The sequence below is a fragment of the Botrytis sinoallii genome (genome assembly GCF_014898435.1).
Source record: "Botrytis sinoallii strain Bc 23 chromosome Unknown BSIN_032, whole genome shotgun sequence".
Classification (NCBI taxonomy): domain Eukaryota; kingdom Fungi; phylum Ascomycota; class Leotiomycetes; order Helotiales; family Sclerotiniaceae; genus Botrytis; species Botrytis sinoallii.
The window spans coordinates 553,386-580,619 of NW_024066059.1; the positions used below are offsets into that span (position 1 = coordinate 553,386).

Here is a 27,234-nt window from a genome sequence, read left to right on the forward strand (position 1 = left end):
TGACGAAGAGGCGATGAGGTCTGTTCTGCTAACTACCTGTCTCACTGTTAACTACTATCTGCTAATAGCAGCACACTGACACTAAGGTCATCTCCATGCATCGTCACGATTGTGTATAACCTAGTGAGTGCATTGAGTAACTCAAAGTTTGGTTGGCTCAACTACTCGGGTATCTTCTTGTGCAATTAGTTCAAGGCTACCTAGGTATTGTTTTGCTTTGCCAGATTCTTGCAGCATTTGTTGCATATCTCACTTACTTCCTGCAGTATCGACCCAATGAGGCGGGATCAGAATGACTACTCTTGTGCGAGTACTTTTCTGAAGAGGCTAGATTTGTACCTTGTATGTGTGTACGGAGTAGATGTAGACGGACTTAGATGTCGTACGATTGGCGAGCGAATGACATATTCTCAAGAGTACAGTCGAAAGCTGATACACCACAACGAAACGATGATTGTGAAGGATCTTCAAGAGCGCTTTCCGCAATGATGATAATCTGATATCGTGCATACGTAACAGGAGCTTTGGGGTGAAATTTGAAAGGACCTTTCCAACGCCGAGGAATGTTGGAGTGATTGAGTGAAGGGATGAACCGAGTCTCCCTGCGACTATCAGTCCAAGCTTCCAAGTGCCACCCTAAACTCTGAATAACATTCGTACTATACCCAACATAAATACCAGAGTAATACATATTTTCATTAGAAATGTTTGAACTATCTGTGCATATATTGGTTCTTCATATCTTGTCATGGACATTTCAGTATCAATACTTATGCTGTAGTTACAATCCTCAATCCTTGATTGTGATTCACCAACCCCCTCTCATCATTTTTCCATGGTCGCGCAATATGCGCATTTACGTGATGTGGATGTCCTTGAGGCTCGAGATGCCCAAGCCAAGCTCACGCTCCTCCACATACATTCCACCAGACAACCAACCACCATTATTTTGTACTTCGTACTTCGTACATACAAGATGCGTTGACAGTACCATTTGCCAACTACTAGTTTAGGTTTCTTTTACGGCATGTCTCTTGAGATGGTTGTAACTTTAGATTAGACACCAATCTATTACTACTACCGAGGTGTCTATCTGTGTTTTGTATTTGGCGTTGTACCTAGCCACAAATACACAAATCATATCCATCGGGTTGAACCTAAAAACATCTCATGACTTAAAAGTTAACGGCTGTTTCATTACTTTAACCCATTCTTCAAACCAGAAGAGATAAGTTCGTTCATATAACCCCACTCACTACAACCCTACCAAAAGAAATCTAGTCATCTAACCAGGGGGTCGGGTCCTATATCCCGTCCCTTTCTTAAGCTACCAAAGTTGTCGAAACTCGAAGATAAACTTTCAGAATTCTTGTGCACAGCACGAGGGATTATATTCAAAATCTTCATTCCTACTTATCTAGATCTTGCCTGGAGATATTACATGTCAATATCATCGACATTCGTAACACACAAGTCTGACGGAACCATACTTGGATGATCCTTTGAAGGCACATCACTCGACCCTTCATTTCCTCGCATGAAGAAGGAAGGGAGCAAGGTTATTTATTATTCATACTCGGTACCAATAACAGATTGGATATAAACGGCAAGAGCATCCGAGACAAGTTTATGCCGAGAATTTCATTATGCCAAATCTCCAATCTCCTGTCCCTGCAGCACAGGGCAAGATACAGCCCCAAACACATCGACGAACACATTCCTTAACCCCAGATACAGCTCGAACGGTCTCAACATTAAAGACAGCATGGGCGGAGACCCAATTTGCAGATGAGGCATCTGGAGAAACAAACCAAAACAAGATCGAAGCACCTGCTCCCTTACCAGCGACTGCGGCCCTCACTGCGAGGAATACTCCATCAACGGCTAATGAAGGAACAACTCCTCCGCGACCAGCTCGAACACACCAACGCTCCCTTTCACAATTACTACCTTCCTGGAGTACGCGTCAGACTTCCCAAGCTACCAACGGATCGGCAGATAATTCACCAACCAAGGAGGATATACCATTCGAATACATGGCGTCGTTGACTGGAGATAAAGGTGGTCGAGCAAGAGTTTCCACAAGGAAAAGCGGTTGGTTTGGGGGATCTTCGGCTCCAGAAGTTACAGGATCGGAACAAGATGAACTGGACTCGAAAAAGGCATCTGCTAGAGAACCTTCGCCAAATCGAAAGCTCGAAAGAAGGGGAACTCTCCCTGTCCTCGATTCCAAATCTACTCCTGCGAAATCAACCGGCGTCTTCGGCTTCTTATCTTCTTCAAAGGCTTCTGCTCAACCAATTCAACTACCTTCAGATCTGGACAACGACGAGTACATCAATCTCGATATCCAATCTTCACTATTTCCATCCGGTCAAATCGACACTTTCTCCCCTGCTGCCTTCAAGAACCTTCGCGTTAATGCCGAGGGCGTCATACAAAAACTCCAGAACGTATATAAACTTCGCACTATCCAATACAATGAAACGAGAGCTGAAAAGGATGCACAAGAAGAAGAATTAGAAGAGGCCGAGACTCGCGCCAAATTCCTTAAACTCCAACTAGAAGATATGGTCAAGAAATTCAATGAACAAGATACCACTATAGAAGAATTAGTTAACCAACTTGCCGAAGAAAAACTGGCTCGTGTGGAAGAGAGAGATCAGTTTAATGCTCAGATCAAAAGGAGGGAAGAAGAGGCGAGGATTGCACAACATCGTGCAAGCTGTTGTTCGACGGCGGGAGAAGAAGATCTAGGCATTCCTCCAGATATAAGAGCTAAATGGAGGAAAAGTACAGGTAGTGCTGACTTGAGCGGCGAAAGTGACGATGACATGGCAAGTGGCGGAGGTGAAAGTGTCTTCTCGAGAAGCCGGAGTCCCACACTTACAGTCTCGACTGTCATGACAACCAAAGATAGTACAAGAGACAGCATCCCTGATGTTCCTTCAACGTTTGGACGTGTTGGAGCTTTGCAAAAGGATGCTCAACTAAACAATAATCCCACGATAGTCGTTCCTGCCAAACCAAAAGCTCAAACTTCAGCTTTCAAAAAAATGCTAGGTATTGGCTCTGGCGAATCAAGTCCTACAAGTGGATGCGCAAATTGTAGTGGTCAGGGAGCATCGATGGCATGGGATACTGTGGGTTTGTTAAGAGCTGAAAATAAGACTCTAAAAGATAGAGTCAACCTAATGGAGGGAGAGATCGAAGGGGCTTTAGACATATGCGGAGGTCTGTTTCCTGTCGGGTCTAGATTATGAGAAGGACAATTGACAAAAACAAACATATATTATCAACTAGCTTGAAAAAAAGCTCGTTTCGACTTGGGCATCACCAGGATGATGAAATCCACAAGAACGACCAAAAAATAAATACACCAATGACGACAATGACCAACCAGCGGACTCAATAGCAGTCTCTATTATACCCCTTCTTGTTCCTGATATTTTTTTCTTTTCTTCTTTTTTTAGTTTGCATGTCTCTCATGCACTCTGCTACCCATTGGATGGCTAGCTTCATAGTGTTGCTTATGACTAGCTGCGCTCTCTCAACCTTTGGACATTTTCTTGGAGCTGAACTTGGATGTGTTTCTTGGCATACAAAATAGCATTTGTTCTGCTCATTATGGCTCACGGCTACGTTGGAGAAATAGCATAGTATAAGGAGTTGTGCGAATTTCTGCGCGGTGTATGATACGTTCTTTAAGCGAGGTCATGAAGGAGGATAATTGAATTTCCCTGTGGCCTCGGTTGGTTTTGATTTTGGGACTATAGGTACAGAATGCATGGCCGCGGATAGCAACATATATCTAGATAGTTGTTGTCAATAGATGAATCGGAAAAGGGATACCTGGAGTTTGGTTGTTTCATCGTGTGTGTGCGTGTATGGTGATGTTTCTTCTGGTGAATAATAACTTTCTTTATGATTTGCTCCAGGAAGATGATCAATCATGGTGGCAATGAAAAGTTCAAGTCAAATTCACTTCAGGCTTTACCGTTTTAAATAGTGGGTTGGTTAGGTTACGTAGGTAGGTATCTACATGACACATGGGATCTGACGACTTGGAGACTCCAGTTATGCAGGTTTAAAGGGTAGGCAGTTAGCGAAAAGGGAACTATCAATACCAGAGATGATAATGACACACATAGTATATAACGTCCTACCATATGCGACGCACAACATATATAAGTTCCCTACAAGTCAATGTGAGATGAGTTCTGTGATGATGCTTTAGAGAATATAACGCTGGCCCTGTTCTGTCATATTAATTGGCTACGTTCTACGATAGCACATTTATTCATATATCATGCAGCCAGCTAGGCATAGCATCCTGTATTTTTCAACTTCATGAAGATTCGCAATGGTACACATAATCACGTCAACACGTAGGATTCTCAGTATGTAATGTATGACCAATATAGTCAATACAGATTTGATCAATTCCGCAAAAATATGCTATCATCCTAAAATAAATAGCCAACGTGCGCAGAAATTCCAGTGATATCAACAGCTATCCATGCCATCATATAAACTATCGTCTTAAAACTATCGTCTAAGATACATTGTAAGCTCAAAAAGATCGTGGTTTTGGGTCCGAGGAGCATTTATTCATCCGATTTCCATCACAATTTTGCGGCAGTTTTACACGCAAATATTATGTCGAGAGAAAGAGCACTAATGAGCTGCAGCACTGACAGCCTTGGCCGTTTCTTTGGTCTCTCGTTCAAGGAGTGCCTCCATGACACCCACTGGACCAGCGGCCTTCATTTCCTTAACAATTTGGTCCACGCCAAGTTGTTGGTCGGTCCAAAGTGGTTCTGGAGCCTCGCTGCCAGCTTCACCTACACCGATAAAACCACCTTCGGCGGCCCATTCGGAAGTGCGTTTGATACCGAGTTCGGTGAATACAGAATCGATGGCGTTGACAAGATGTTCACGATATTCGCGAACATGGCCTGGTGTGGGAGTAATACGAAGGCGCTCTTGACCAACAGGAACGGTAGGATAATTGATAGATTGGACATAAATGCCGTGAACATCAAGAAGCATGTCAGATGCACGTTTGGCAAGCTCCGCATTTCCAACAAGAACGGGAATAATGTGAGAGGGGTTGGGAATGACTGGAATATCGCGCTCGCTGAGCGAGTCTTTGACGGCTCGAGTATGGAGTTGTTGAAGGCGACGATCACCTTGGTATTCCGATTGATATTCTATGGCGGCTTGAGCACCGGCCATGGTTGCGGGTGGAAGAGAGGTGGTAAAAATGAAACCGGCAGCAAGAGATCGGATGGCGTCAACCATCTTATGAGATCCGGCAATATAACCACCAACACACCCGTACGCTTTACCTAGAGTTCCAGTGATGATGTCCACACGGTCCATGATGGTACCTTTTGGACGACCTGCAAGATGAGCTTCATAGTCTAGATGTTCTGCTACACCAGCGCCGTGTGGTCCATACATTCCTACTGCATGGACTTCATCGAGAAAGGTGAGTGCGCCGTACTTCTCGGCTAAATCACAAATTCCCTCAATGGGGCCGATCGAGCCGCACATACTGTACACGGATTCGAATGCAATAATCTTGGGAACTTCACGTGGAAGAGATGCCAACTTGGCCTCTAAATCCTCCAAATCATTGTGCTTGAAGACCAACTTCTTCGCGCCAGAGTGCCTAATGCCCTGAATCATAGAAGCATGGTTCAAAGAATCTGACAAAAATACACAATCGGGCAGCTTGCTACCAAGGGTCGCAAGAGTCGCATCGTTCGCCACATAGCATGAAGTGAAAACAAGCGCAGCATCCTTTGCATGAAGCTTTGCAATTGATGCCTCAAGGCCAACCGCATGTTGATTATGACCTGAGATGTTCCTAGTCCCACCAGCACCAGCACCATATACGTCAAGGGTCTCATGCATCGCCTTCAAGACTTGTGGATTCCGGCCCATGCCAAGGTAGTCGTTGGAGCACCATACCGTCACTTTCTCATTCTTGTCGGCCATATGAGCCCGGGGAAATTCCTTGGCCAACCGGTTGATATTGTTGAAGTAGCGGTATGACTTGTCCTTGTGCTTCTTCTCCAATTCCGCATTATAGAATCCTTCGTAATCGAACTTGGGGGCCTTTGATTGGTCATGGCGAGAAGCTTGAGTGGGTGGGCGCATTTGGTTGATGTGTTGAAATGGTACTATTCATCTTACGTTAGAAGATGACCCGACATGAACAATGGGGGGAGGCTCGGAAAAGAAAACACATACCATTTTCACGACCAAACACGGTATCCTCGACAGCCCTCGCTTCGTGGGATCTGCTAGTGTGAAGTTTTGCCTTTCCTGTGCTCACTTTTCCGGAAAAGGCTCGAATGGCCTTCATAGCAGTCACGCCACCAAATCCAACCTTTCCGGCCTTTGCGGTTTGAACGGCGAGAGCTTTGCCCATGACTGGACATCGACCAGCAATGGTCTGGAGATTGGACATACTTCCCCCACCTGGGGAGGCATGGGGACGAGTAGAGGTCGACAGGGATCGAAGGGTTGCGGGCGAGGTCTTTTGAAGAAATGGGCACATCGCCCGACCTTTGAGAACGGCTTCCATAATTATTTGCTTGTTCGATGAATGGATCGACAATGGATTCGAAGAATTGAATTGGGAGCAGTGACCCTCGTGAAGTTTCCTTTGAAGCAGGAAATACGATGAGCGAAAAGAATATTGGGGGAAGAGTGAATTTATTTGGAAGGGTAAAAAGAGAACAGAGCGGCGGGATGATAGATTATATTATGTACGGCATTGGACTGGACTTTGTATAAAAAACTTACCGAGGGGGGGTGGAAAGTGTAAAGCACAGTAAGAAAGAACCCTGACTAATAAATTAATCCTGTAATACACTTGATTGTCGGTGTAACGGGAATTGGATTAAATCTTTCCCCGATGGATAATTATTTGGAATAAGCAATATATGATTGGTCAATTCAATGAAATCGATGCAGATTTTATGTATTTAATACCTAATTGAGTAATTGGAAGATTATTCCTTTGAGCTAACAATGATTGTTTTATATTTTATAAAATAGGTATGGTATGACTCCGATGCATTCATTCTCTTTGTGGTCCTTGAGGTTGTTCGAGATGGTTCGAAGTTAGCACGTGGGTAGGTATGTATGTATGTATACTTCCTCTGTGTACCTTTGTACCTGTGTTCCTATATTCCTGTGTACCTGTCTATTCTAGCAGATAGATAGATATATCTTGTGCTAGATAATCAAAAGCAAATCTTCTCAATATCTTATCGTGTCTTCCACCCCATAGTGCCACCAGATTTTGTTGTATTTGTATTTCTACATGTCAAAAATTGCAGAAAGGGGTTCGTTTCAACCGCCAGAAAGTAGATAGAAGTGCATATGAAAAAGACGATTGACATCTCAAAACTCTGTATGCATCCAATCCATATAAGGATTGTCTGGTCCCGCAATCGTAAGAACATCAGGTCATACATACCGGTAACCGGAGAGACTTTCATTTTCAAATCCCGAGTTCTGCTCTGGAATCAAATCAATTCTCGGAATCTTCGCAAAGTTTCAAAGATCCCTTGGTATCCTGGTAGTCATAAACTAACGTCAAGGTTATCCACATCCGGCCTTTCCCATCATGTCGTATTCGGACTTGAAAGGAAATAGTGTGAAAATTCTGGAACTCTGTACTCGACTCTTGCCATGCTAAGATCCTACTTGGTTCTAGCCTCAATCGAGTACTTCCCTCGAGCTTCCACCGGAAATTCTAGAAGCCATGCTGAATAATCTTACGGAGTATTGTATCATAGGGCTGCTTCATGGTGGTGCTTGCAAAGGCCAATCAAAATTTAGATAATGTCGTCCTTCGTGAAAGGCGATAATTATATAAAAACAAAAACATTGACGGGTCACAGTCATTCATCATCAATAGTTGTCCTTTCCCGTCAGGCAAAGTGTTTTGGATAGCTTCGAAACTACTCGGGATAGAACTTTACAAGGAAAGCTTACATCCAGCAATGATTACCCAATCCAATACCCACTTACAGATCCCCAAGTTTCTCCACGGAGATAAATTCCCGTGGTGATACATCAATTCTTACCATGACTGTGTACGGAACTACATCAGTCAACACCGTCGGATATGAACATAAGGCAGAATGATGATATCCCGTCTGTTCTAGTGGACAATATACATAACACGCATTGAGTCACACGGTGTATCTACACAGCCTGCATGGCATGCAATCATAGTTGATTACTCTTTTCAAGTGTGAAACATTCGTATATTTAATCGTTCCGCTCTAGCCAAGTCAAAGTGCTTACTGCTGTTGAGCTGATCAAACGCAGGTGGTTAAAATGGCACTTCATCTGTTGATAACTTACTACGAGGGGTGGGAAGAGATCGCTTGACTAATAATCACGAACATTATATCTGCCAGTTCAGATTAAGGTATCATAATTGTATGTGTTGATCAGGATAAAACAATAAAGCGACGTCCGTACTCTGATCCATATACCTAACATGCGCTTGAGTTCCATGTTTACCTACGACTTCGCACAGATAGTACTGCCATCTGCTTGGATGTAGCTGTCGCGGAAGAGGGAAGATGCCTAATTATTGAAGGTATGGAAGTGTTCAAAGTATGGACCATAGTCGTATATTTAGCAAATGAAATTTTATTTCCTTTGCAGGAATGATGGTCAGCGTGAAGTTTTTGATTACATCTCTCGTCTTCTCCTTCTGGAGCTGGGCCGACTGAGTTAGATGGATATGCGTGGCGTAACTTCGAAACAAAGAATTGAGAGTATTTGATAATAGAATCATAGTTTGAATGCCAGAAAACATCAGCTTCCCTCAATCTTCATTTACCGATTGTTAATAATCAAGATCTACTTGAACGAGTAAAGAAATTCATGTTGCAATTCCGCTTACCAACCCCCCTGGTTCCTCGATTGCCATGTCGGTAAAGGCACTCTCTGTTGATTGCACATTATGAATCTAAATATTTACTAACGAATTTGCTGAAGGGTCGTTGATCAGGCCAAATGGCTAGAGGCATGTCACGAAATCCCCGCCATGGAGACAATTCATGTCCGCTCACAAGATGCACACAACAGGACGCTCAGCAACTTCCCCATGACCAAAATTACGAAAGGTTATATTTTTACATCACTCACCAGTCTCATTATACTCTCCTCGCTTTTCCACTGTCGCAAAAATTCACTCTTTACTACTTCATGCTCTCCCTCAGATCGCAAAGCGGACTGTTCAAATTGCTGCATCATTACCGATAATCGCCCATCATCTCTCAGCCATCTTAACTCCTGAGACTTAAAGCTTGCACTTCTGTCTTGTGCGCCAATTGCAAGATGGAAGAAATAAAGAGGGGATCAGATGGTGCTCTGAACGGCTCAGCTCCTTTGAGGCAGAATTGAACCACAGCTTCGAATTACAATAGAAGAGGATGGAGGTTAATGTGATTTTAAGAGGAGAACGCTGCTAAGAAAGGTTAAAGGAGGAAAGCCTAGTCTAGGTTCACCCTCAAAACATGGAAATGATGCTTCATATGTGCAGTACCTATGCGAGACTAGATTGCCACCGATTACATATATTATCGGATGTGATTCCACTTGGAAGACAGTATGACTCTTTGGGTGATTAGAAATACCATAATGGTGCGAGGATATGAGGCAGCGTGAAAATGAGGGATCGAGCATCGCAATTCTTTCAGATTCGGGTTCGAATTTCACAATTATATGGCGCTTAAGTTTGCATAGATGCCGTTATTGTTTGGATTTCCAGAGATAAGTCTGTTTACATGAGACAAAGCTATATTAAATAATTCTTTATAGAATCTTATGAATCGAATTCATCAATCCGTTATATGCAGATTCATCATATGGCCTGTCATAGACTTTCAGACCTGGGAGTCTAAGCGAACGCCACTTCCCCGAGCTTACCCCACATCCCAAGTAATGGACTACGTCAACACTTCGAGCTTCTAGAATTGAAGCGTTCCGCTAGTTTCACGAATATCTAATTTGAATGGCTCTTAAAATGCGGCCTAAATCATATAACAACTCGATGACTGAAAGATTATGTTTGCATGAGATACGGGTAAAGAGTCGTTCGTACGTCATTTGTTCGACTCCTTCACGTTGACATCATTACATACGAGTATGCATAGCTAGTGGTGGCGTTACATGCACTTGGTATACGTAGCTATTGTCCAGAACTTCTATAAAATCACTACTTTCAATGTTCCTTCTCCATTCTTAGACAATCATCTATATCCTGTGCTCACTTCAAGAACCCTCACCCGAACAGTAATCAAAAATTCTCCATCGCCCACACCCACACGTACAGTCATGGCAACCGCAACAGCCCCCGGAGAGAACTTTGAAGTTCGCCAAACCTCTTCGACTGAGGATTGGCACCCCGACCCTTCCAAATCTATCCCTCTGTCTCCCGCTCGTCAAGCACTCATTGACGATATAATTGCTCTGTATAGCTGCGAACCTACTATCGAGCGTGTCAAACGTTACACGCCAGATTGCGTCTATGATGACCAGTTCGTGTATGCCAATGATCGGTACAAGATGGCTGGACAGTGGTTTGCGCTACCAAAGTTGTTCAAGGATAGTAAGAACGAGGGGTATCAGGTTGTAAGAAGTGATGATGAAGTGATTCAATTTAAGAATGAACAGGTATTCAATATTCATTGCTAAACAGCTGTGTTTACGTCTGAACAACTTCTAACATTCGGGTAGTCATGGACCTTTAAAATTATCCCAAAAACTGCCACAATAAACGCACTCGTGACTTTGTCTCTTGATCCTGAAACCGTCCACAGCGATTTCATACGAGTCAAGTATCACAAGGATCAAGCCAATGATAAAGACTACAGCCATGAAGGTGTAGGCTTTTCATTCAAGAAATGGCAGGCAGATCAAGTTGCGAAACACATGAGCAGTGACGAGGTTGCTGTTTTCAAAGAGGATAGTACTGCTGGAAAGGAACCTGTTAGGAAGTATGGCGATGGTAAGGGCGAAGCTCCACTGAAAGATTTGTGATGCCTGGTTAGAAGCACAAGAATAATATTGTAATGTGTCGCACATTCATGTCATCATATGAAGCATCATCTATGCAGAGTTACATGGATGTAAGATTATACATAGCCGTCTTCACTACTGAGGAATTACATCATATCTAACTCGGATACTATTGAAGCAAAAGGTAATTGCGATAACCGTGACTTCTCCTACAGACTATCCAATAGCGTATCGTCAGTGTCTCTGAAGATCATCCAAGGATCTTGCCAGTCTCCTGTCGATCGAGTTTCAGACGTTGTGTCTTCGAAGTTTATTAAGTCTGGCTGCGGCTCAACAAACTTGCCAGTCGTTGATTCAGGTGCAGTATCCCAAGGTAAAAGCCCCATCAAGCTCGTGAACAGGGCAAGGGGCTTTGATGCCCTGCCCAGTTGGCGATAAAAAGTTGTGATCTGATGGAACTTCCTCAAGATATTCTGAAGATGCGAAACTAGGCGGCACTGAGCTATTGCATCCTTCGTTGTTTCCTCGTCGCATTTGATTTTCTTCCATATATCTATCAGTGATTACTTCTGAGAAGCTGAGAATTGGCCATTCAACCTCATTCGAGCGCTCCGGGTTTCTGAGCCATGTGCACCGCGCGTCGTCGTATTTGCTTTGTTTTGGTAACTCGAGGTTTCTCTTGCCTGTTCCGTCCTCTAATCCTCCGTTACCAGATACAACTTTATTTTTTACTTTGACGAGCTGTTGCGGTACCGTGTCTGTAGTTTCATGATGACGGCCAGTTTTCTCAGTTGTTAAGTTTTGCTCGGCTGCGTGACTATGGATAGCATCATGTACGTTTCTCAGTTTGGGAGCGTGGAACCCAGAATGCTGGTGTTTCAACAGCGCAGGAAGATTGGCCCATGATCTATCGCTGTTCTTTATGGAGGCCGACGGATCCAACTTACACCAACCGCAAGTCAATTTGCTTTTATTCCTCATGCCAGCTTCAAATCCATCCACAGTTGCGTCTCTGATGAACATGCCTCGGCTGTCTTTTCCTTCTGTTGGTCGGTACATAGAGGGATCGGCTATCTTGTCCGCGAAAGATATACTTAAAGTCAAACCAGCGCCCTGTAACATTGTACTCGGTGTCCCCAAATCTGACTTCTAGTTAGTGCTCATACACATATGCAGAAGCGAATTAGGACGAACCTATTCCAAACAGCCGGGCGGCTTTTCTCGTCACGGCTTCAATTAGTTGTAGTGATAAAACCTCTTCCTTAGTAAATCTTCTCTGCTCCATACTTCCTTCCTCCCAGGAGAACGTGGAATAATGCTTCAGTTTTAGCATCGGTATTTGCATGGGTGTGTTGTTGCCGTACGCCTGGAAACCCATGGTGAAAAAGAGATGTCTTTGTGAGACAAAGGAAAATTGACGTGATTAAAGGTACGAGGTTGTATCTGATGATGACGAAATGTTGATCCATTTTTACGAATAACAATCAATGATCTCTTCAGATGGTAAGAACGAAAGCTGGGATACAATCACATCTGTATCGTGCCTTCCCGTTGAGGTCTGTTTCCAACCCATCCACTCAGAGAGCGAAACATTCATTTTCACCACACCCCAAAGGTTCCTCTTTCCGGTTAAATTTGGCTTTGGGGGGAGGAAGAGAACATGACAAGTACCTAGATTTCATGAGAGTTTCAAGATTTCCCATTCACCAGCAGAGATACCATTGACTAAATTATTGTACAGTATACACTTGTGCAGCTATAAGGAACTTCTGCCCATTGTCATCCGAACTTGAAGCTGTCATGAAATTGGAATCAGACAAAGACATTCATCCATCAAGAAAGAAGGCGAGGCTGCCAAGCCCGGGCCACGAAGGAGAAAGAAATTTCATCTGCAAGCAGTTGAAAGAAGCCCTTCTGCCAAAGGCCTCCAACATTCACTTGAAATCTTTCACGTTCCATATACGGGAGACTATCCAGTTAAAAGAACAGTAACTGTGGATTGATATTGGTAAACAAAGATTAAGGTGAGACGATTTGCGGACCAACTGGTCAATCTTTTGGTATATCAAAGAGCTGAAAATTCTCTTTTGAGTTGATTAATACTCGTTTTGTCTTTCTGTTCTTTACTCCTCTTCACTTCAGATGAGAACTCGAGAAGATTCCTAAGTTCATATCCTCTGATCGATATCAAGTGAACTATCATTAGATTATTACACTATATTGTTGTGTTTTCCTGCGAGATCCAATGCCCTTTCTCCCGAAATGTCTGTGACATCAACCAAATCCAGATCTTTCCATTCTTACTCTTCTCAGTAGGCACGGAGCAGCACAATGTTACTCAGCTAGAACCAGGCTAAGTGAAAGTTGCAATTTGATCGACAAACTCCCCTACAATTATATCAGAACAAAGAGATCACTTCCTACGAAGAAATATGTACCATAGTTTCACCTGATATGCAGATACCAAGAATTGAATCTTACGAATTGCAATATTCACTTGGGCAACGTGCGGTTGTGACCATGAGAGTTCCGATTTTCCTGATTTTATAAACCCTTCTTCGTTCAGCTTCTAGTGAGTCTGGAATTTTGAAAATTAATAGCTACCAGAACTTTTCCATTGTCAACAACAATTTATAATCAACTTATTCTTAGTAAGGGCGAAATTTTCAATACTTGGTTTTACTTTGAGACGGCCAGTAATAACTCAGACAGTATGCCGGGTATTGTGGAAGATCATGAACATGGATCCTATCGAACAATTCCTACTACAGCAGGTCAAAGAAAGATACTCCTGGAAGAGCAAGTAATTTTTTCTTGACCTTTCTACTTGATTCTAACCCTAACAGGTACTTCTCGTTCACCTGTCACCATATCTACTGAAAGTATTTTGCTACAGCAAGTTAGAGAAAAGTACTCTTACAAAGGTACTTAAATGCCCCTCTGCAACCGCTTTTGATGCGGAGCTAACTAATTTTTGGATAGAACTCCCACAGATATTCACTATGGCCCCTGTATCTCCATTACAGACATCGCTCAGCCCAAGAATACCTTCGACAGCCTTTGCTGCCACCTTTAATCTCACCTTTACCACTTCATCGGATAGGAAACTATCAAGACTTTCTTCGGCTGAAAATCAACTCAAGGACATGCTTGTCAACTATAAGCTCGAACAACAGGGTTTTCCTCAGTATTCAAGATTCCCCCTCGAGATTCAGCGAAAGATCTGGATACGTACACTCCCTGATCCAAGGGTTATCCCCATTTCATATGACGATATCACCCATGTTTGCCAGAGTACCAGTTCAGTTCCAATAGCCTTGCACATTTGTAGTACCTCTAGAATTGAGGCACTGAGATTCTATTCGTTATCTTTCGGTACCACGAACGGAAACGGCCGTATCTACTTCAGATTCGGTTTTGATATACCTCTCTTATTGACCAATATCTTCGATAGGACCCAACCTACTAAGCTGCCAGCTGAAAGGTTTGAAAGCTTCATCAATAGTACTCGGAACCTTGAAAGGCTTGATGCAATTGCTATGATACCCGGACTGATCAAATCGATTTTTGGCCCTCATCCGAGACCATGCCCATATCTCTGCAACACAGTCGTCGAGAAGATGCCAAATTTGACGCATCTGTTATCTGCAAATTGTACTAGGGAAACAGATGAGCTACCTATTGGTATGTCTGGATACCTTGCGGGTTATAGGACCATTGGCACCAAAGTATGCAGTGATCTATCCTTATCCATGAAGGCTTATGCACTGAATGAAGACGCTCAACGCCGGACCGACAACTTCAAGAAGTTCTGGAATGTTTATTGGTGCCAGACTTATCTAGAGCTGCATGGCCTACCTTTAGTATTGGTGCAGGAGAAGAACCTAGAAGTTGGTGAGGTCAGGCGATTTTCTCGCATAGGGGATGAATGGGGACAGTCCCCGTGGATTCGATCTGTGCTAGGCTATTCCCGTCCAGAAGAGATTTAATTTGGAAGAGTGTGCCTTGTTTTTGTTGCGGGTTGGTAACATTTAACAACTACATACCATTTTTGAGTTTTAGTTTGAGATAGATTGTTTGATCAATGGGTGAACTTATTCATTGACGGGGCTCGCGGGGGAATACATCATTAGCTGGGGGGCGGAGGAGGAGGGGGGTCGCATGCGAGAGGCAGTGGTTATTTTTATAGTTACCGGATGATCTCAAAAAAGAATATCACAATTATCTAAAACATGCGTGTGATAGTAAACTCCCAAATTGAGGCTTCCATGTTAATACCTAATCAAAGGTCAGAAAGCCCAACGGAAAGTGAGTGCATTGAAGGCAAATCTAGACTGTATCGCTAACAACATCTGAATGAAAAAAATAACAGCCAAGGAGAAAGTAATGAGATAACTAGGTCTTCAAGTAGACTTATTCGGTGATATTGAAGATTTCTTGGCTTCTTCTCTGGGTCTGCAAGATTATTTGCTTCATTGATTGATCATTTTGATGGTGTGTAAAGCTCACTGAAAGTTCACATTCGCAGCGCCCGTGACCTTTTTCAAGTAAGATCTGAGATATCTGCTCCTTTAGAGCAAGCTGGGTGTCCTTTCGGAAAGGACAACTCGAGATCAGGTTGTTGACACTTCAGTGATTGTGCGTTGCGTCGCGTATCCTTGAAGACAGATACATGTGCGCAGGATAGATCACATTTGAATCGGATACTCAATTAAGATAAGAGATAAAACGGTATTTTCTGCCATTTTTGCAAAATCACTAATATTGCTTTTGTCGATGTGGCGTTTCCTTTTCGGCTTTAGGGGACCTGTCCGGGAACCTTCTTCTCATCATCCCCTTTAAAGTGGAAGTACAATTAGCGAGTACCAACTTTCTAATATTTTTATCTTTATGATGCAAGCAACCATCTCTGGTTTCTCAAATCTGCAAACTTGACACTTTCGTAATCGATCTTTTCCGTCCCGCTTGGAATGCTCACGTGCTGTCATCTGCGAGATCAACACAAACTTGTGCTTCAGTTAACGTATAGCTGAATTTTGATTGGTGTATATCCGTTTAAATAAACGAGTACTGCTAGATGTTATATACTAGTTGAATCTTTACAAGTATTGAAGCGACAATGCGGGCCATTCGTGGGGCAAGCGCTTCACAATGAAACATTATGAAATTATTTTAATAATCAAGGACAGCTTTGCATATCGTACAGTCACATGCTTATTCACTTGAGTTAAAGTGTTTGCGATGAGAATCTCTCGAAGGTGCACATCATCACCGTGGTAATTGATTCAGGTGCTTAGCGAATACCAGATGTACCTGTTAAAAGTCTCTCGGTGTGACTCATGAAGTTGCACGTGATGATCTTACCTCCAACTAAACTGGACTATTAGAATATGTGATAATTTCTTTTTCAAAGGTTTACAAAATTACCACAAGGACTGGATAAAGAGGCAAAATATCTCATTCAAACAACAAGTATGGCCGAATTTCAGGATGCCGTTACCAAACTGGTACAAGAATCACTGGCAGCGACACCATATGCCTGCAAAAGTCTTATACCACTTTCCGGGGGTAGTTCAAATTATCTTTACCATGGAACTTTAATGAAAACTCTTCCTGATGGTACCACTGTTGTGATAATTAAGCACACTGAGCCTCATTTGTTTTCCAACAAAAATTTCAAACTAACTACTACCCGAACTGTCAGTTGTTTTTATCTCCTATTCTATAATCCAGTCAAACAAGCAATGATTTTTTTCCTTTCGCTTCTATTACGATATCTATAGACTTCTAATCCGATAACAATTCTATGAATCTCAAATTCTCAGATACCTCACAGCTTTCCCGGATCAGTCCGTTTCTTACAATAATATCACAATTTCTACCCCCAAACTCCTCTATTATGACGCTGGCACCAATACACAGGTCCACAACCATCACCCCTCTCCAACTTGCACAAACCTCAAGTCTTATGTTCTGAAATATCACGCTGCCATAACTCCCTCAATCGCCTCCGTCATCGGCTGCTCGCTTGGAAACTGGCTTAAGAAATTCCATAGCTGGGCCAACTCTCCAGCACAGAGTGAAGTGCGAGAAGTTATGGAGGGGAACCATGCTATGAGGACTCTGAAGCTGGCGATTAATTACACGAATCTAGTTACGATGATTCATAGCTTCCCAAAAATTCTAGGAGGGAGTAGAGATGTGTTTGAAAATGTGGAGAAGGAAATGCTCGCATGGATAAACGGGGGTGGAGAGGGGACCAGGGAGCTAATTCACGGGGATTTCTGGTGTGGAAAGTAAGTTTCTTCAGTCATGGTTCGCAGTCAAGGTTGTTAATGTGATGGTCACGTTAATGCTCATACTATGCCAATTTTATCATAAGATTGAAGGGTACCATTAATTACCCGGAGTGTGTGGACGTATTTCATGAGCCACCAGTCACTGATTATCAATATAGTGTTCTTTTACCAGACACACTCCTGTCCTCCAGCATACCAGCAGCCATCTTCATAACTGACCACGAACTATCGCATCTCTCGACCCCGATCTTTGACCTAGCTCAGATGTGCGCGGAACTGTTCATGCTCACATTTTTCAAATCCATTCCGGCAGGCAAAGAAATTCTTACTGCATTCATAGAAGGCTATGGATCAATCGAAGAGGATAAGCGATGGAGGATGTTGATCTACATTGGATGTCACTTAACATGCTGGGGATCCAGGACTGCGGGTTGGGGAACATTAGAACAAGTAGAGGCGTGTGTGAAGCTCGGTCGAGATTTAGTAATTAACGGCTGGGAGAAAAATAGAGAGTGGTGTACGAGGGAGGGGTGGGCATTTTTAATTGAAGATTACGATTCATAACGAATCTCAATTGTGAACTATAGTAAGAGGTAAAAATTTCTTGCTACTTGAACTGATAGTAAAAATTAGTCAGTGTATGAATTCCTTGAGTATAAATTACTGGAGGTTAACCTTCTTAATAATCTTACTGTCTGTGAATATATTGATACTATAGTAATGTGAAAGAGAAAGATTCGATTAATAGAGATCTGATTTAAGGGATCTATTTAGCTTAATAAGAGTCTTTTGATTATTATCGATTTCAAATCAATTAAATTGAATAATATAAAATATCGTATAGTTGTAACTCACTTGAATCTATATTTACATGATTATAAAGAAAAGATGATTTATATACAATTAAATAATTATAAATAATAGGAAACTCGACTTTAATAAACGTTAATTTAATTATTAGTTGATTGCTTCTTAGATTTTATGATTTATAATAATATTTATTGTCTTCAATTATAAGAGATCTAAGGGTATATAAGTATCTCATTGGGATATTATAATAAATACCTTGAGGGAATAAGTAGAAAGAGAAAACGATATCTCGATAGTATCTTTATACTATATAATATTCAATTGAGATATAGTGTTTGAATTATACTTCTGATTGGATATAGTATATATATTTTTGATAGGGTGAGGGTATAATTAAAGTATTGTTTGTTAGTTTTTATAATTAATCTTTATAAGGCTTTAAATTTAAATCTTTTTTAAAAAAAGAAATCTAATAGATTTATACTATATAGCTTTAATAATCTTTGAAGTTGATTTAAAAACAAAAAAAAGGTAATCATTTTTAAAAAAAGAAACGAAGATTTAAAAATCTATTGATTATTAATTAATTTTTATATGATATTATTATTTTTAATATTGGAGTTTTTTATCAATATAATAAATTATATAAATTCGAAATTATTATATAAAGATATTTTGTAAATATGTAGAGTTCTGAAACCTACCTACCAGCACCCCTATGACAAATGTAATAAAATCCCTGCAAAATTTATATTTTTCTATATAAACTAAAACACTATATAATTAATTCAATTACTGATATTAAATTACAAAAATCTTTTAATAAATAATATAAATCATTCTTTATATATAAAAATTTCTAATTTATTTTTGAATATTTTTATTGAAAAGTTGTATAAACTTTTAATTGAAAAAGTTTAGAATTTTTAACTTGTAACGCTTTCTCATACAAAATAAGCAAAGTTTTCGCAATTTTTCTAATTTTCAACTTAACCTTTCAAAAATACTATTATAAAAATATTTAAAAATAAATGATATATTTTTTGGAATAATTTAAGTAATTCTAAATCTTTTTATAATAACGTAACGTATAGGGAACTCGGATATATAGGGAACTCGAACACTTTTAACCCATCATCAACTTAAAATCATAATAACTTTTATTATATATATCCAATTATTTTTTATATTTACTCAAATTAAAAAAAAGCTTTAAAAAGTTATAATTTCATTTCAATTAAAAGAATTTAAATCAATTAAAAAGACTATAAAATATTTTGAAATTTCTAAATCTATTTTAACTAATAAATTGGCTAGAAAAAAAATACATTTTCAAATTTACAAAATAGCTCAAATTCTTTCAAATATAAAAGAAATACTTTTATACAATAGATTTCACGATTTATTATTACTAAATTCCTTACTATATCTATATTGATGAAGGAAATGATTAACGAAATTCGTTTTCGATATATTCGGATTGTATTATCTCAAAATCCTATTTTAATAGAAATTCCATTTATAAGCCACAAATAGATTCTATAGATTCTAAAATAAATATTTAGAACTTAAAATATACTATTTATATTAATTAGAGTTTAATTAGGTTAAAAAAGTAATTCCAAAGAATATTCAGGTTTGATTGATATATTTCATATATATTTTATTGAAATGAAAGTATAAATTAGATAATATATATAATATAAATAAAATCGGATTTGACATTAGAAGTATTTAAAGTATTTGTATAATAGTTGATTTTATTTAGAAATCGAATTGGAAATTATAGTTAATAAGTAAGAATGAATAATTGTATTTGAATATATCAATGTAATTAGAAATGCTCTATTATCTATAATTATTTTTAAGGCTTAGAATACAAATTCTATATAGATTTCAAAGGATATATTTCAAAACTGATAGTTCTTTATGATATAAATAAATGAATCTCAAATAGCTATAGATTAAAATAATTAAAAAGGGTTTTTAAATCAGAATCCAAAAAAGTATTAGATAACTAACCTCGATTTTTGATTATAGATAATTATTCAAATTATATTACAGATAGTTTTATTGCTTTTTATATAGATAATAATATCAATTTATTTATATTACTTTCTTATTACTTTTATTTATTTCAGTTATTTGATATTATAATATATAAACTAATGAAATAATATTATACTTTAAAGATTGATTGATATTCTTGAATTAAGGGATACGATGACTCTCACCTGTACGTGGTGTATCCTACGAACCTTCGATCGTGCGATCGGAGAGCTAAGTAGAGTTAGCTGGAGCCGGGTGGTGGTTGTACACTAATCGGAGGCTGTATTGGGAGCGAAGGTACGTGTAGTTGATCATTAGAGGGTGATTGCGAAGATGCTTGGAATAGAGGATTACTAGTAAAACGGAGATGAAAACTATTCGATAGTAGAAGGGAGATAAAAGCGAGATTGATGTGGAACCATGCCTTTACGAATCTGTGTAGGGAGCAGAGCTAGAGTATATCGTGGTAGAGTATTTGCAAAACAGAACTAATCTTTGAAATAGCGGATAATGAAGCTTTTATAATATAGTTGAGTCTGACTAAAGCCTGTATTGGGAGCAGGGCCGATATTCTTAACTTGACAAACGAAAATCGACAGAACACCTCTAAGGCATTAGCGTGCAGAGTTTTCATAACCCAACAATATATACGATCTGCGGGTATACTGGATCGGATATTTACAAATAGTAAGGGGAGTAGTAGGAAGTATACAAAGGCTAGAACAGTATCTACTGGGGCTGGCGGGAGTATATATAGAGTAGGAGGAGGGACGTTTTTAGCACTTTATCTCCAAGTACATAAAAGCGGTATAGTGGCGGAGGAGCTCTGGTATAGGAAAAACGCTTTTAACAAGCCACACTCGATAGTGCTCGATCGGTATTACAGCAATAGAGGATCTCAGGCAAAGGCTAATCCTATAATATATATATGCAATGCGCTCCTAGCACTCTACTTTCAATTACAAACTATACATTGGGAGAATGGATTTTACAAGCAAAGCTTTAATTAATGGGTTGGAAACACTATAGAAAGACTGCCTGGCTAGGGGTCTGAAATAGCAAGCCTGCGAGACATAGTCGGCCTTGTTGTACAGGAGAGATCCGGTAAGGTAATGCGAAACGGTTATTAGTCGCGAGATGTAGTATATAATAACAGTGACAGCGATACTATTTATATAGTTCGAGAGGACGGATGCGTATATCGGTTTATAATCGGATACTATAAGGCAGAGAGCATAATGGAGATATCAGATAGGCTTAAAGAGCAAACAGGAATGGAGGTATAAAGGAATGGTTTTGGTTCTAGTTGGAACTTTTGAAGATAATTATATAATAGGTGGTTTAATGTAGTTAGAAGATTCTATAGAAGCTTAGTATTAGTGGCTTTATCACAAGTGAGCTGGGAAAGCGTTTGTAGGTGTAGCGAACCTACTTTGTATTATAATATATTCTAGAAAGTAGTTATAATATAATTCATTTCTGCCCAGACACGATCATCCGAGAAGAGATCAAGGCGCAGGCAGGAGAGGAACTAATGCAATACAGAGTCTCTAAGTACAGGGTGAACCCTTTCACAGGGAGGGCCAACTGGATTGTTAGTTTCAAGAAGATAGTAAAACCATTCTGGCTATTTAATGTCAGTGAATACTCGAAGCCCCTTGACAGGTCGCGACGCCCTCAACTATAACAGTACTCCAACGGGTGCCAGCTATACTGTAACCTGTATATATGTTATCGCTTAGCTTGCTATTCTAGGTATAATAAATTGATTATTAAATATACTAATAGAAAGATCTATGAATAATATTAAAACAATATTCAATGTACAGAATACCTAGAACCCTTCCGATCCGCATACAGCAATTGCTTAGTAATATTACAATCAATCAATAAAAAACTGATCAGATTTATTCATTAACAAATGAGAGAAGTTAGAATTATTAATCAAAGAGAGATTCAGAAAATATGCAAGAGAAAGGCATCTGCTCTAATACCAGCTAAACAACCTTAAATGATTATTCTCAGACCCCTTGTACCGGGGGCCTGCATTATTGTCTATAAGAACGAATAGCAATTAGTAAATCGATTATCCAAACGGATCTGATCAGGGGAGGGCCTCTTCAATAGTCCGATTTATATTCCAGACTGTAATCCTCTGTGTTGTGCTAATAAAGGGGTAAACTATAATGTAGCAGTTATAATTGAAAAAGCCTTCTCACCTTCCGACTCTAAAATGAGTGAGGGGAGTGAATCAAATGTTGACAAAACCGTTACTACTCTTGTATGAGTCATACAACCAATGCGAACTCAATAGAGGGAAGGGGGCTCACGATTGTGTAGGCAAATGTGGGATGTGGACACTTTAATTATATTACTTTCCTATAGATCGCTGGAGAGGCTAATATGGATATCATCTGTATTCAAGAACCCCAACTGTATGATAACTCAGCAACCCAAAATCATGCTGTATATAACCGATACCAGTCGATCGATACTTGGGGAGCGGTTGATAGCCCTGAGTATAGGTTATGAGTGATCACTTATATATGAAAAGGAGGTAATTTGAAGGTCAGACAAATGAGGCAGACCGGAAGCAGGGATCTATTTTGGATTAATGTTAACAAGTACTCGATCCTTAATACCTATTGAGCCCTACTCGATCTACTAATAATAGAATACATACTTAGATTAAAGATCGCCTTAGGGACTGGTACGGTTATCGGAGGTGACTTCAATGCTAAGTATGATCTATAGGAATCTGGAGTAGCAATTGCTAATCAAGATGATACACTTGTACAATAAGCTATCGAATAGGGAATAAAGTATATCGAGACTTCTGGTGCCCCTATATATACAAGGGGACACGTTCTGGATCTGACCTTTTCCAATCTGACTATCGCTACAATAGTAATCGATGACGATCTGTATAATAGTTTCAATCATATTACTCAAGTCATTACCATTTCGGATAAAGGAATCTCTAAATACGAACAAGTGCATATCTGGATATACAATTCAGATTTACTCTGTCTGACAGGTATAATAGCCAACTGCTTAGCGAACCTCCAGAACCCGGACCTCCGATCTACCTATGATATCGATAGACTGATCGCCAGACTCACAAGTGCATTAAATGCTTCTATAATAGCTATAAGGCAGAAAGGCTACAAACCCTACCGATTATCCTTGTGGTAAATTGACGAATATAAGAAGGCATACCGAATATACATATAAGCCAGGAGAACTGGAACTGCTAATAAAATGGCAATTGCCCAGCAGGATTTACAAAGAGTCGTACGAGCATCGAAACGAGTCTATTGGACTAAGCGCTTGGACGATATACAGGACGATCAGGAACTATACAAAGTTATGAACTGGTACAAGCTGATCCCAAAAGTAGGCCTCAAGGCCTCTCCTCTGGTAATCGAAGGCTAGGAGATCATTAATATTAGGGAAAAAGCCGAAGCACTCTTTACAACAATACTCGATCGCTTCAAAGCATTGGATAATCTATAGCACAACCCTTTACAGGAATAGGGCTGTCAGATAACCTTATCATGAAAAAGAATGATTATTGTGAAGGAAATGGAAAAATATATAATAAGAATTAGGAGTATGTTACCCGGAGTTGATCGGACAATCGTTTGTCTCCTTAAGACATGCTGACCTAGTATAAAGAATATAATATATGAGATTTTCGTGGTCTGCTTTAGGCTTAGCTATTACCCTAATAAATGGAAACTCGCTGAAGTAGTCATGCTGCCTAAGGTTGGTAAGAAGGATAGGATATCCCTAAGATTGTGGAGGCCGATTGTGTTGATATTATATATTAGAAAAGAATTAGAAAGGTATATCGCTAGTCAAATTACATGAACGGCCATGAGATACAATATTATCAGCCTTCAGCATTACGGAGTGCTGCCGAAAAGAGCCGGTATTGATCTCACAGCTGCCTTCACTCATAATGCTGAGCTTGCTTTAGCAGCTGGCAAAGTGGTTATACTAGTAACAATGAATGTACAAGGCATCTATGATATACTTCTTAAAAGACAGTTCCTATAATATATAAAAAAGCAGGATTGGCTTATAGCACTCTTACAACTTGTTGATTCATTCCTAACTAAAAGATATATACATATAAGGCTTGAGGGGATCACAACACAGGATTTCCCGATCACATATAGTACCCCCCAGGGATTGCTATTCTCCCCTATTCTATATACCCTCTATCTTATTGAGCTTCTCAATCAAGATAGAACACAGTGTTTCGAATATACTGACAATATAGCTATATATCACACATCTAAGAACCTATCCACAAATACATATATGCTCCGCCAAACCATTCAACGCATTCTACAATAGAAAAATCAGAATAAGGTTTTTTTCGCTCCAGAAAAGTTTGAGCTACTTCATATATCGAGGAAGTATGAAATTGCAAATCCGACTATAAAAATAAGTCGGGACCTAATCATCACACCAACCCCTTTAGGACTTACCAATAGAGTACAACTGACCTTATGCTAACTTGACATCTTTTTTAATCGGCGTCTAATATTCCTATAGTATGTCAAAACGCATATTGCGAAAACTATATGTGTTGCATTCCATATTCGATCAATAGTTCATATAGCTTATGGACTATCTGTAGCCTACTTGTGAAAAGCGATCATTACCTGTGTACTCCCTGTTGCCCTCTTTAGCTCCGAAGTATAGTTCAATAGGCTATACAAATAATGCCCAAATACAGGCTATGTTCTGATCAGCATCAGGATCAAGAAACATATTGATTTAGTTAGCAAGACGATTCATAATGTGGTATGGGAAGCTTTACCTATCTACAAGATGACCTCGACAACCGTATTTTTTGTAAAAGCTGGTCTCCCAGTTGGAATTGTTGTACTAGAGCAAGCCAGATTGAGGTTCGCGTTTCGGCTTCAGACAGTGAATATACAACACCTACTTGTAAACCAATTGAAGCTGTACATCAGGAAAAGAGGACAAGGCACAGGTACTCTGAAAGATTCCAATATAAAACTGTAAAGAATGGAACAGGCGATTCCTGCCACCAAGCGTCCCAAACTCTTACAGCCTCACTTCTCTTCCAAGTACTATACCAATTCAACAAATAGTATAAACAAAGAGAATACTGCAAAAGTATTTAAGGAATAATGGGACTTAATCCCTCAAGAAGACTACTCTATGTTTTCAAACAGATCTGAACAATACGACAAACACAGTCACCGCATGGGGTACGGCTTTGCAATCTATTGCGGTAAACAACAAATCGATACTGGCTACAGCCATATACGCGAATAATCGCATGTTTTTGATACTGAGGCGATCAGCATGTAGCGGGGACTAGAATGCCTCCTGAATATCATTGATTGCCCCTACCAGAAACGAATATGGTTATATATTGATAACACCTTAGTAATTTGGGGAATGTGAGGAAGCGCTGCTGCCTCCTTTCAATGGGTATACCACAAGTACTATTAAACAATGTAATATTATAATATTGTAATTAAATAGTCCCCTAGGCATACTGAGATTAAGAGCAACAAGGCAGCCGATTGCCTCGCTGATCAGGGTATGGCTGAGCCGCTTGACCCTGGTCTATCCTGCCTCCCTATAGTCAGTAGCTCCTGCTTTGTTCTATATACCAAATGTTGGTGCTCCGAGAGTAGATGGTGAAAGGAAAAAAGGAATCTGATTTTGAAATGTACAATACATAGAAATTGATATATAATATCTCAAAACCAGAAAGCCTCAAGCTCCTTTGCGGGGTACTATACAGACTCATAGCGATACAGACTGGATACAGTGATTTTACAGTCTATCATATCAGATTCAATTACAAAAATAGTATAAATATCTATATATACAGGATTGAAAAAAGCCCACTGCATTTCTTTCAATATTCAATTAATAATCAGACACACAATAACTGGCTGTTTACACCAAATCGACTTCGATCCAAATAGAATGCAATAGCATATATCAACCACATCCTGCAAACACAATATAGCTTTACTAACCTTCTCGCTAGATCCAGATTCTATATTAAAATATACTCAAACTACACAAAACTACACGAATTCCAACTTGCTCCAATACCCCGAGGATGAGCTCTCCACCCTAATCAACCTAAGACCCGCACTAAATAGCTATAAGCGTTCCAAGCACTCTCTCGATTGATAGCGATCGACCTGATTATTCGCTGATACCCGGATAGTATACAAAACAAGGCCCTTTGAAACAGGACCACAAACCCTTAGACAGAACAGCCGCAGGATTGCCATAAGCGGTACTGAGCGGGGGAATATCAGAGGCAACAAGCCCCTGATTAGCTAACATTACACTACTATGAGCGGCTGGAACGCTAGCGGCCTGTAGGCCCGCTCCTTAGTACGTCTAGAATACCCCTTGGGAGGTCAGATATTAGATGTTAATTACTATAAATAAATAAATAAATAAATAAATAAAATATTTCTTGAATTAATATAAAACAAATCCAAAGAGCTAATAAATAGAACTCTTTTAAAATATTAAAAAAAAAGTATTGAATTCTTTTTAATATTAAAGTTAATTGGAAAGGAACTGGTTTAATACTTTTGCTTTATAAAAAATATTTGATTTATTATTATTAATTTCCTTTTAATAATCTTTTATTTTATAAATAAGAATTCCTAATTAAAATCTAGACTTATTTATATTAGAAATTCTCTTTCAAATAAATAGAATTAAAGTAAACAAATCAGATCTTTAATATAATTTTAACAAATAATAATTCTTTTACATTATTAATTATTAATATATTAAGAAAATGATTAGGCTTGTAAAATCTCAAAATACTAAAATAAACTTTATTTCGAAATAGTTTTTTAATATTCAAAAAGATAATTAAAATTCGAAAAAAGAAACTAAAAACAAAAAAATCAAATTATAAGATCAATTGTTTTTAATATTAAAAAAGTATTGAAAATGATATATAAAACAAAGAAAAAACCAA

General features: G+C 39.4%; 6 protein-coding genes across 6 annotated transcripts; 4 read left to right on the forward strand and 2 right to left on the reverse strand.

The window, feature by feature from the left end:
• Positions 1-1,646: 1,646 nt before the first annotated feature.
• EAF02_011515 (uncharacterized protein) lies at positions 1,647-3,263 on the forward strand (the record flags this gene model as incomplete). The annotated part of the gene is made up of 1 exon (XM_038907562.1): positions 1,647-3,263. The coding sequence occupies one exon, from the start codon at positions 1,647-1,649 to the stop codon at positions 3,261-3,263; it is 1,617 nt and encodes a 538-aa protein (XP_038752784.1).
• Positions 3,264-4,677: 1,414 nt separating this feature from the next.
• Positions 4,678-6,598, reverse strand: EAF02_011516 (uncharacterized protein; the record flags this gene model as incomplete). Its single annotated transcript, XM_038907563.1, has 2 exons — positions 4,678-6,191; positions 6,262-6,598. 2 exons carry the CDS (start codon positions 6,596-6,598, stop codon positions 4,678-4,680), a joined length of 1,851 nt encoding a protein of 616 aa, XP_038752785.1.
• A 3,782-nt stretch (positions 6,599-10,380) lies between these two features.
• On the forward strand, positions 10,381-11,085 carry EAF02_011517 (uncharacterized protein; the record flags this gene model as incomplete). The annotated part of the gene is made up of 2 exons (XM_038907564.1): positions 10,381-10,719; positions 10,783-11,085. The coding sequence occupies 2 exons, from the start codon at positions 10,381-10,383 to the stop codon at positions 11,083-11,085; spliced, it is 642 nt and encodes a 213-aa protein (XP_038752786.1).
• A 188-nt stretch (positions 11,086-11,273) lies between these two features.
• On the reverse strand, positions 11,274-12,823 carry EAF02_011518 (uncharacterized protein; the record flags this gene model as incomplete). Its single annotated transcript, XM_038907565.1, is given in 5 exon segments — positions 11,274-11,513; positions 11,524-12,206; positions 12,259-12,430; positions 12,668-12,735; positions 12,772-12,823. 3 exon segments carry the CDS (start codon positions 12,407-12,409, stop codon positions 11,274-11,276), a joined length of 1,074 nt encoding a protein of 357 aa, XP_038752787.1. The 5' UTR covers positions 12,410-12,430; positions 12,668-12,735; positions 12,772-12,823.
• A 1,243-nt stretch (positions 12,824-14,066) lies between these two features.
• On the forward strand, positions 14,067-15,053 carry EAF02_011519 (uncharacterized protein; the record flags this gene model as incomplete). Its single annotated transcript, XM_038907566.1, has 1 exon — positions 14,067-15,053. One exon carries the CDS (start codon positions 14,067-14,069, stop codon positions 15,051-15,053), a length of 987 nt encoding a protein of 328 aa, XP_038752788.1.
• Positions 15,054-16,538: 1,485 nt separating this feature from the next.
• Positions 16,539-17,927, forward strand: EAF02_011520 (uncharacterized protein; the record flags this gene model as incomplete). The annotated part of the gene is made up of 3 exons (XM_038907567.1): positions 16,539-16,763; positions 16,915-17,360; positions 17,522-17,927. 3 exons carry the CDS (start codon positions 16,539-16,541, stop codon positions 17,925-17,927), a joined length of 1,077 nt encoding a protein of 358 aa, XP_038752789.1.
• Positions 17,928-27,234: the final 9,307 nt, after the last annotated feature.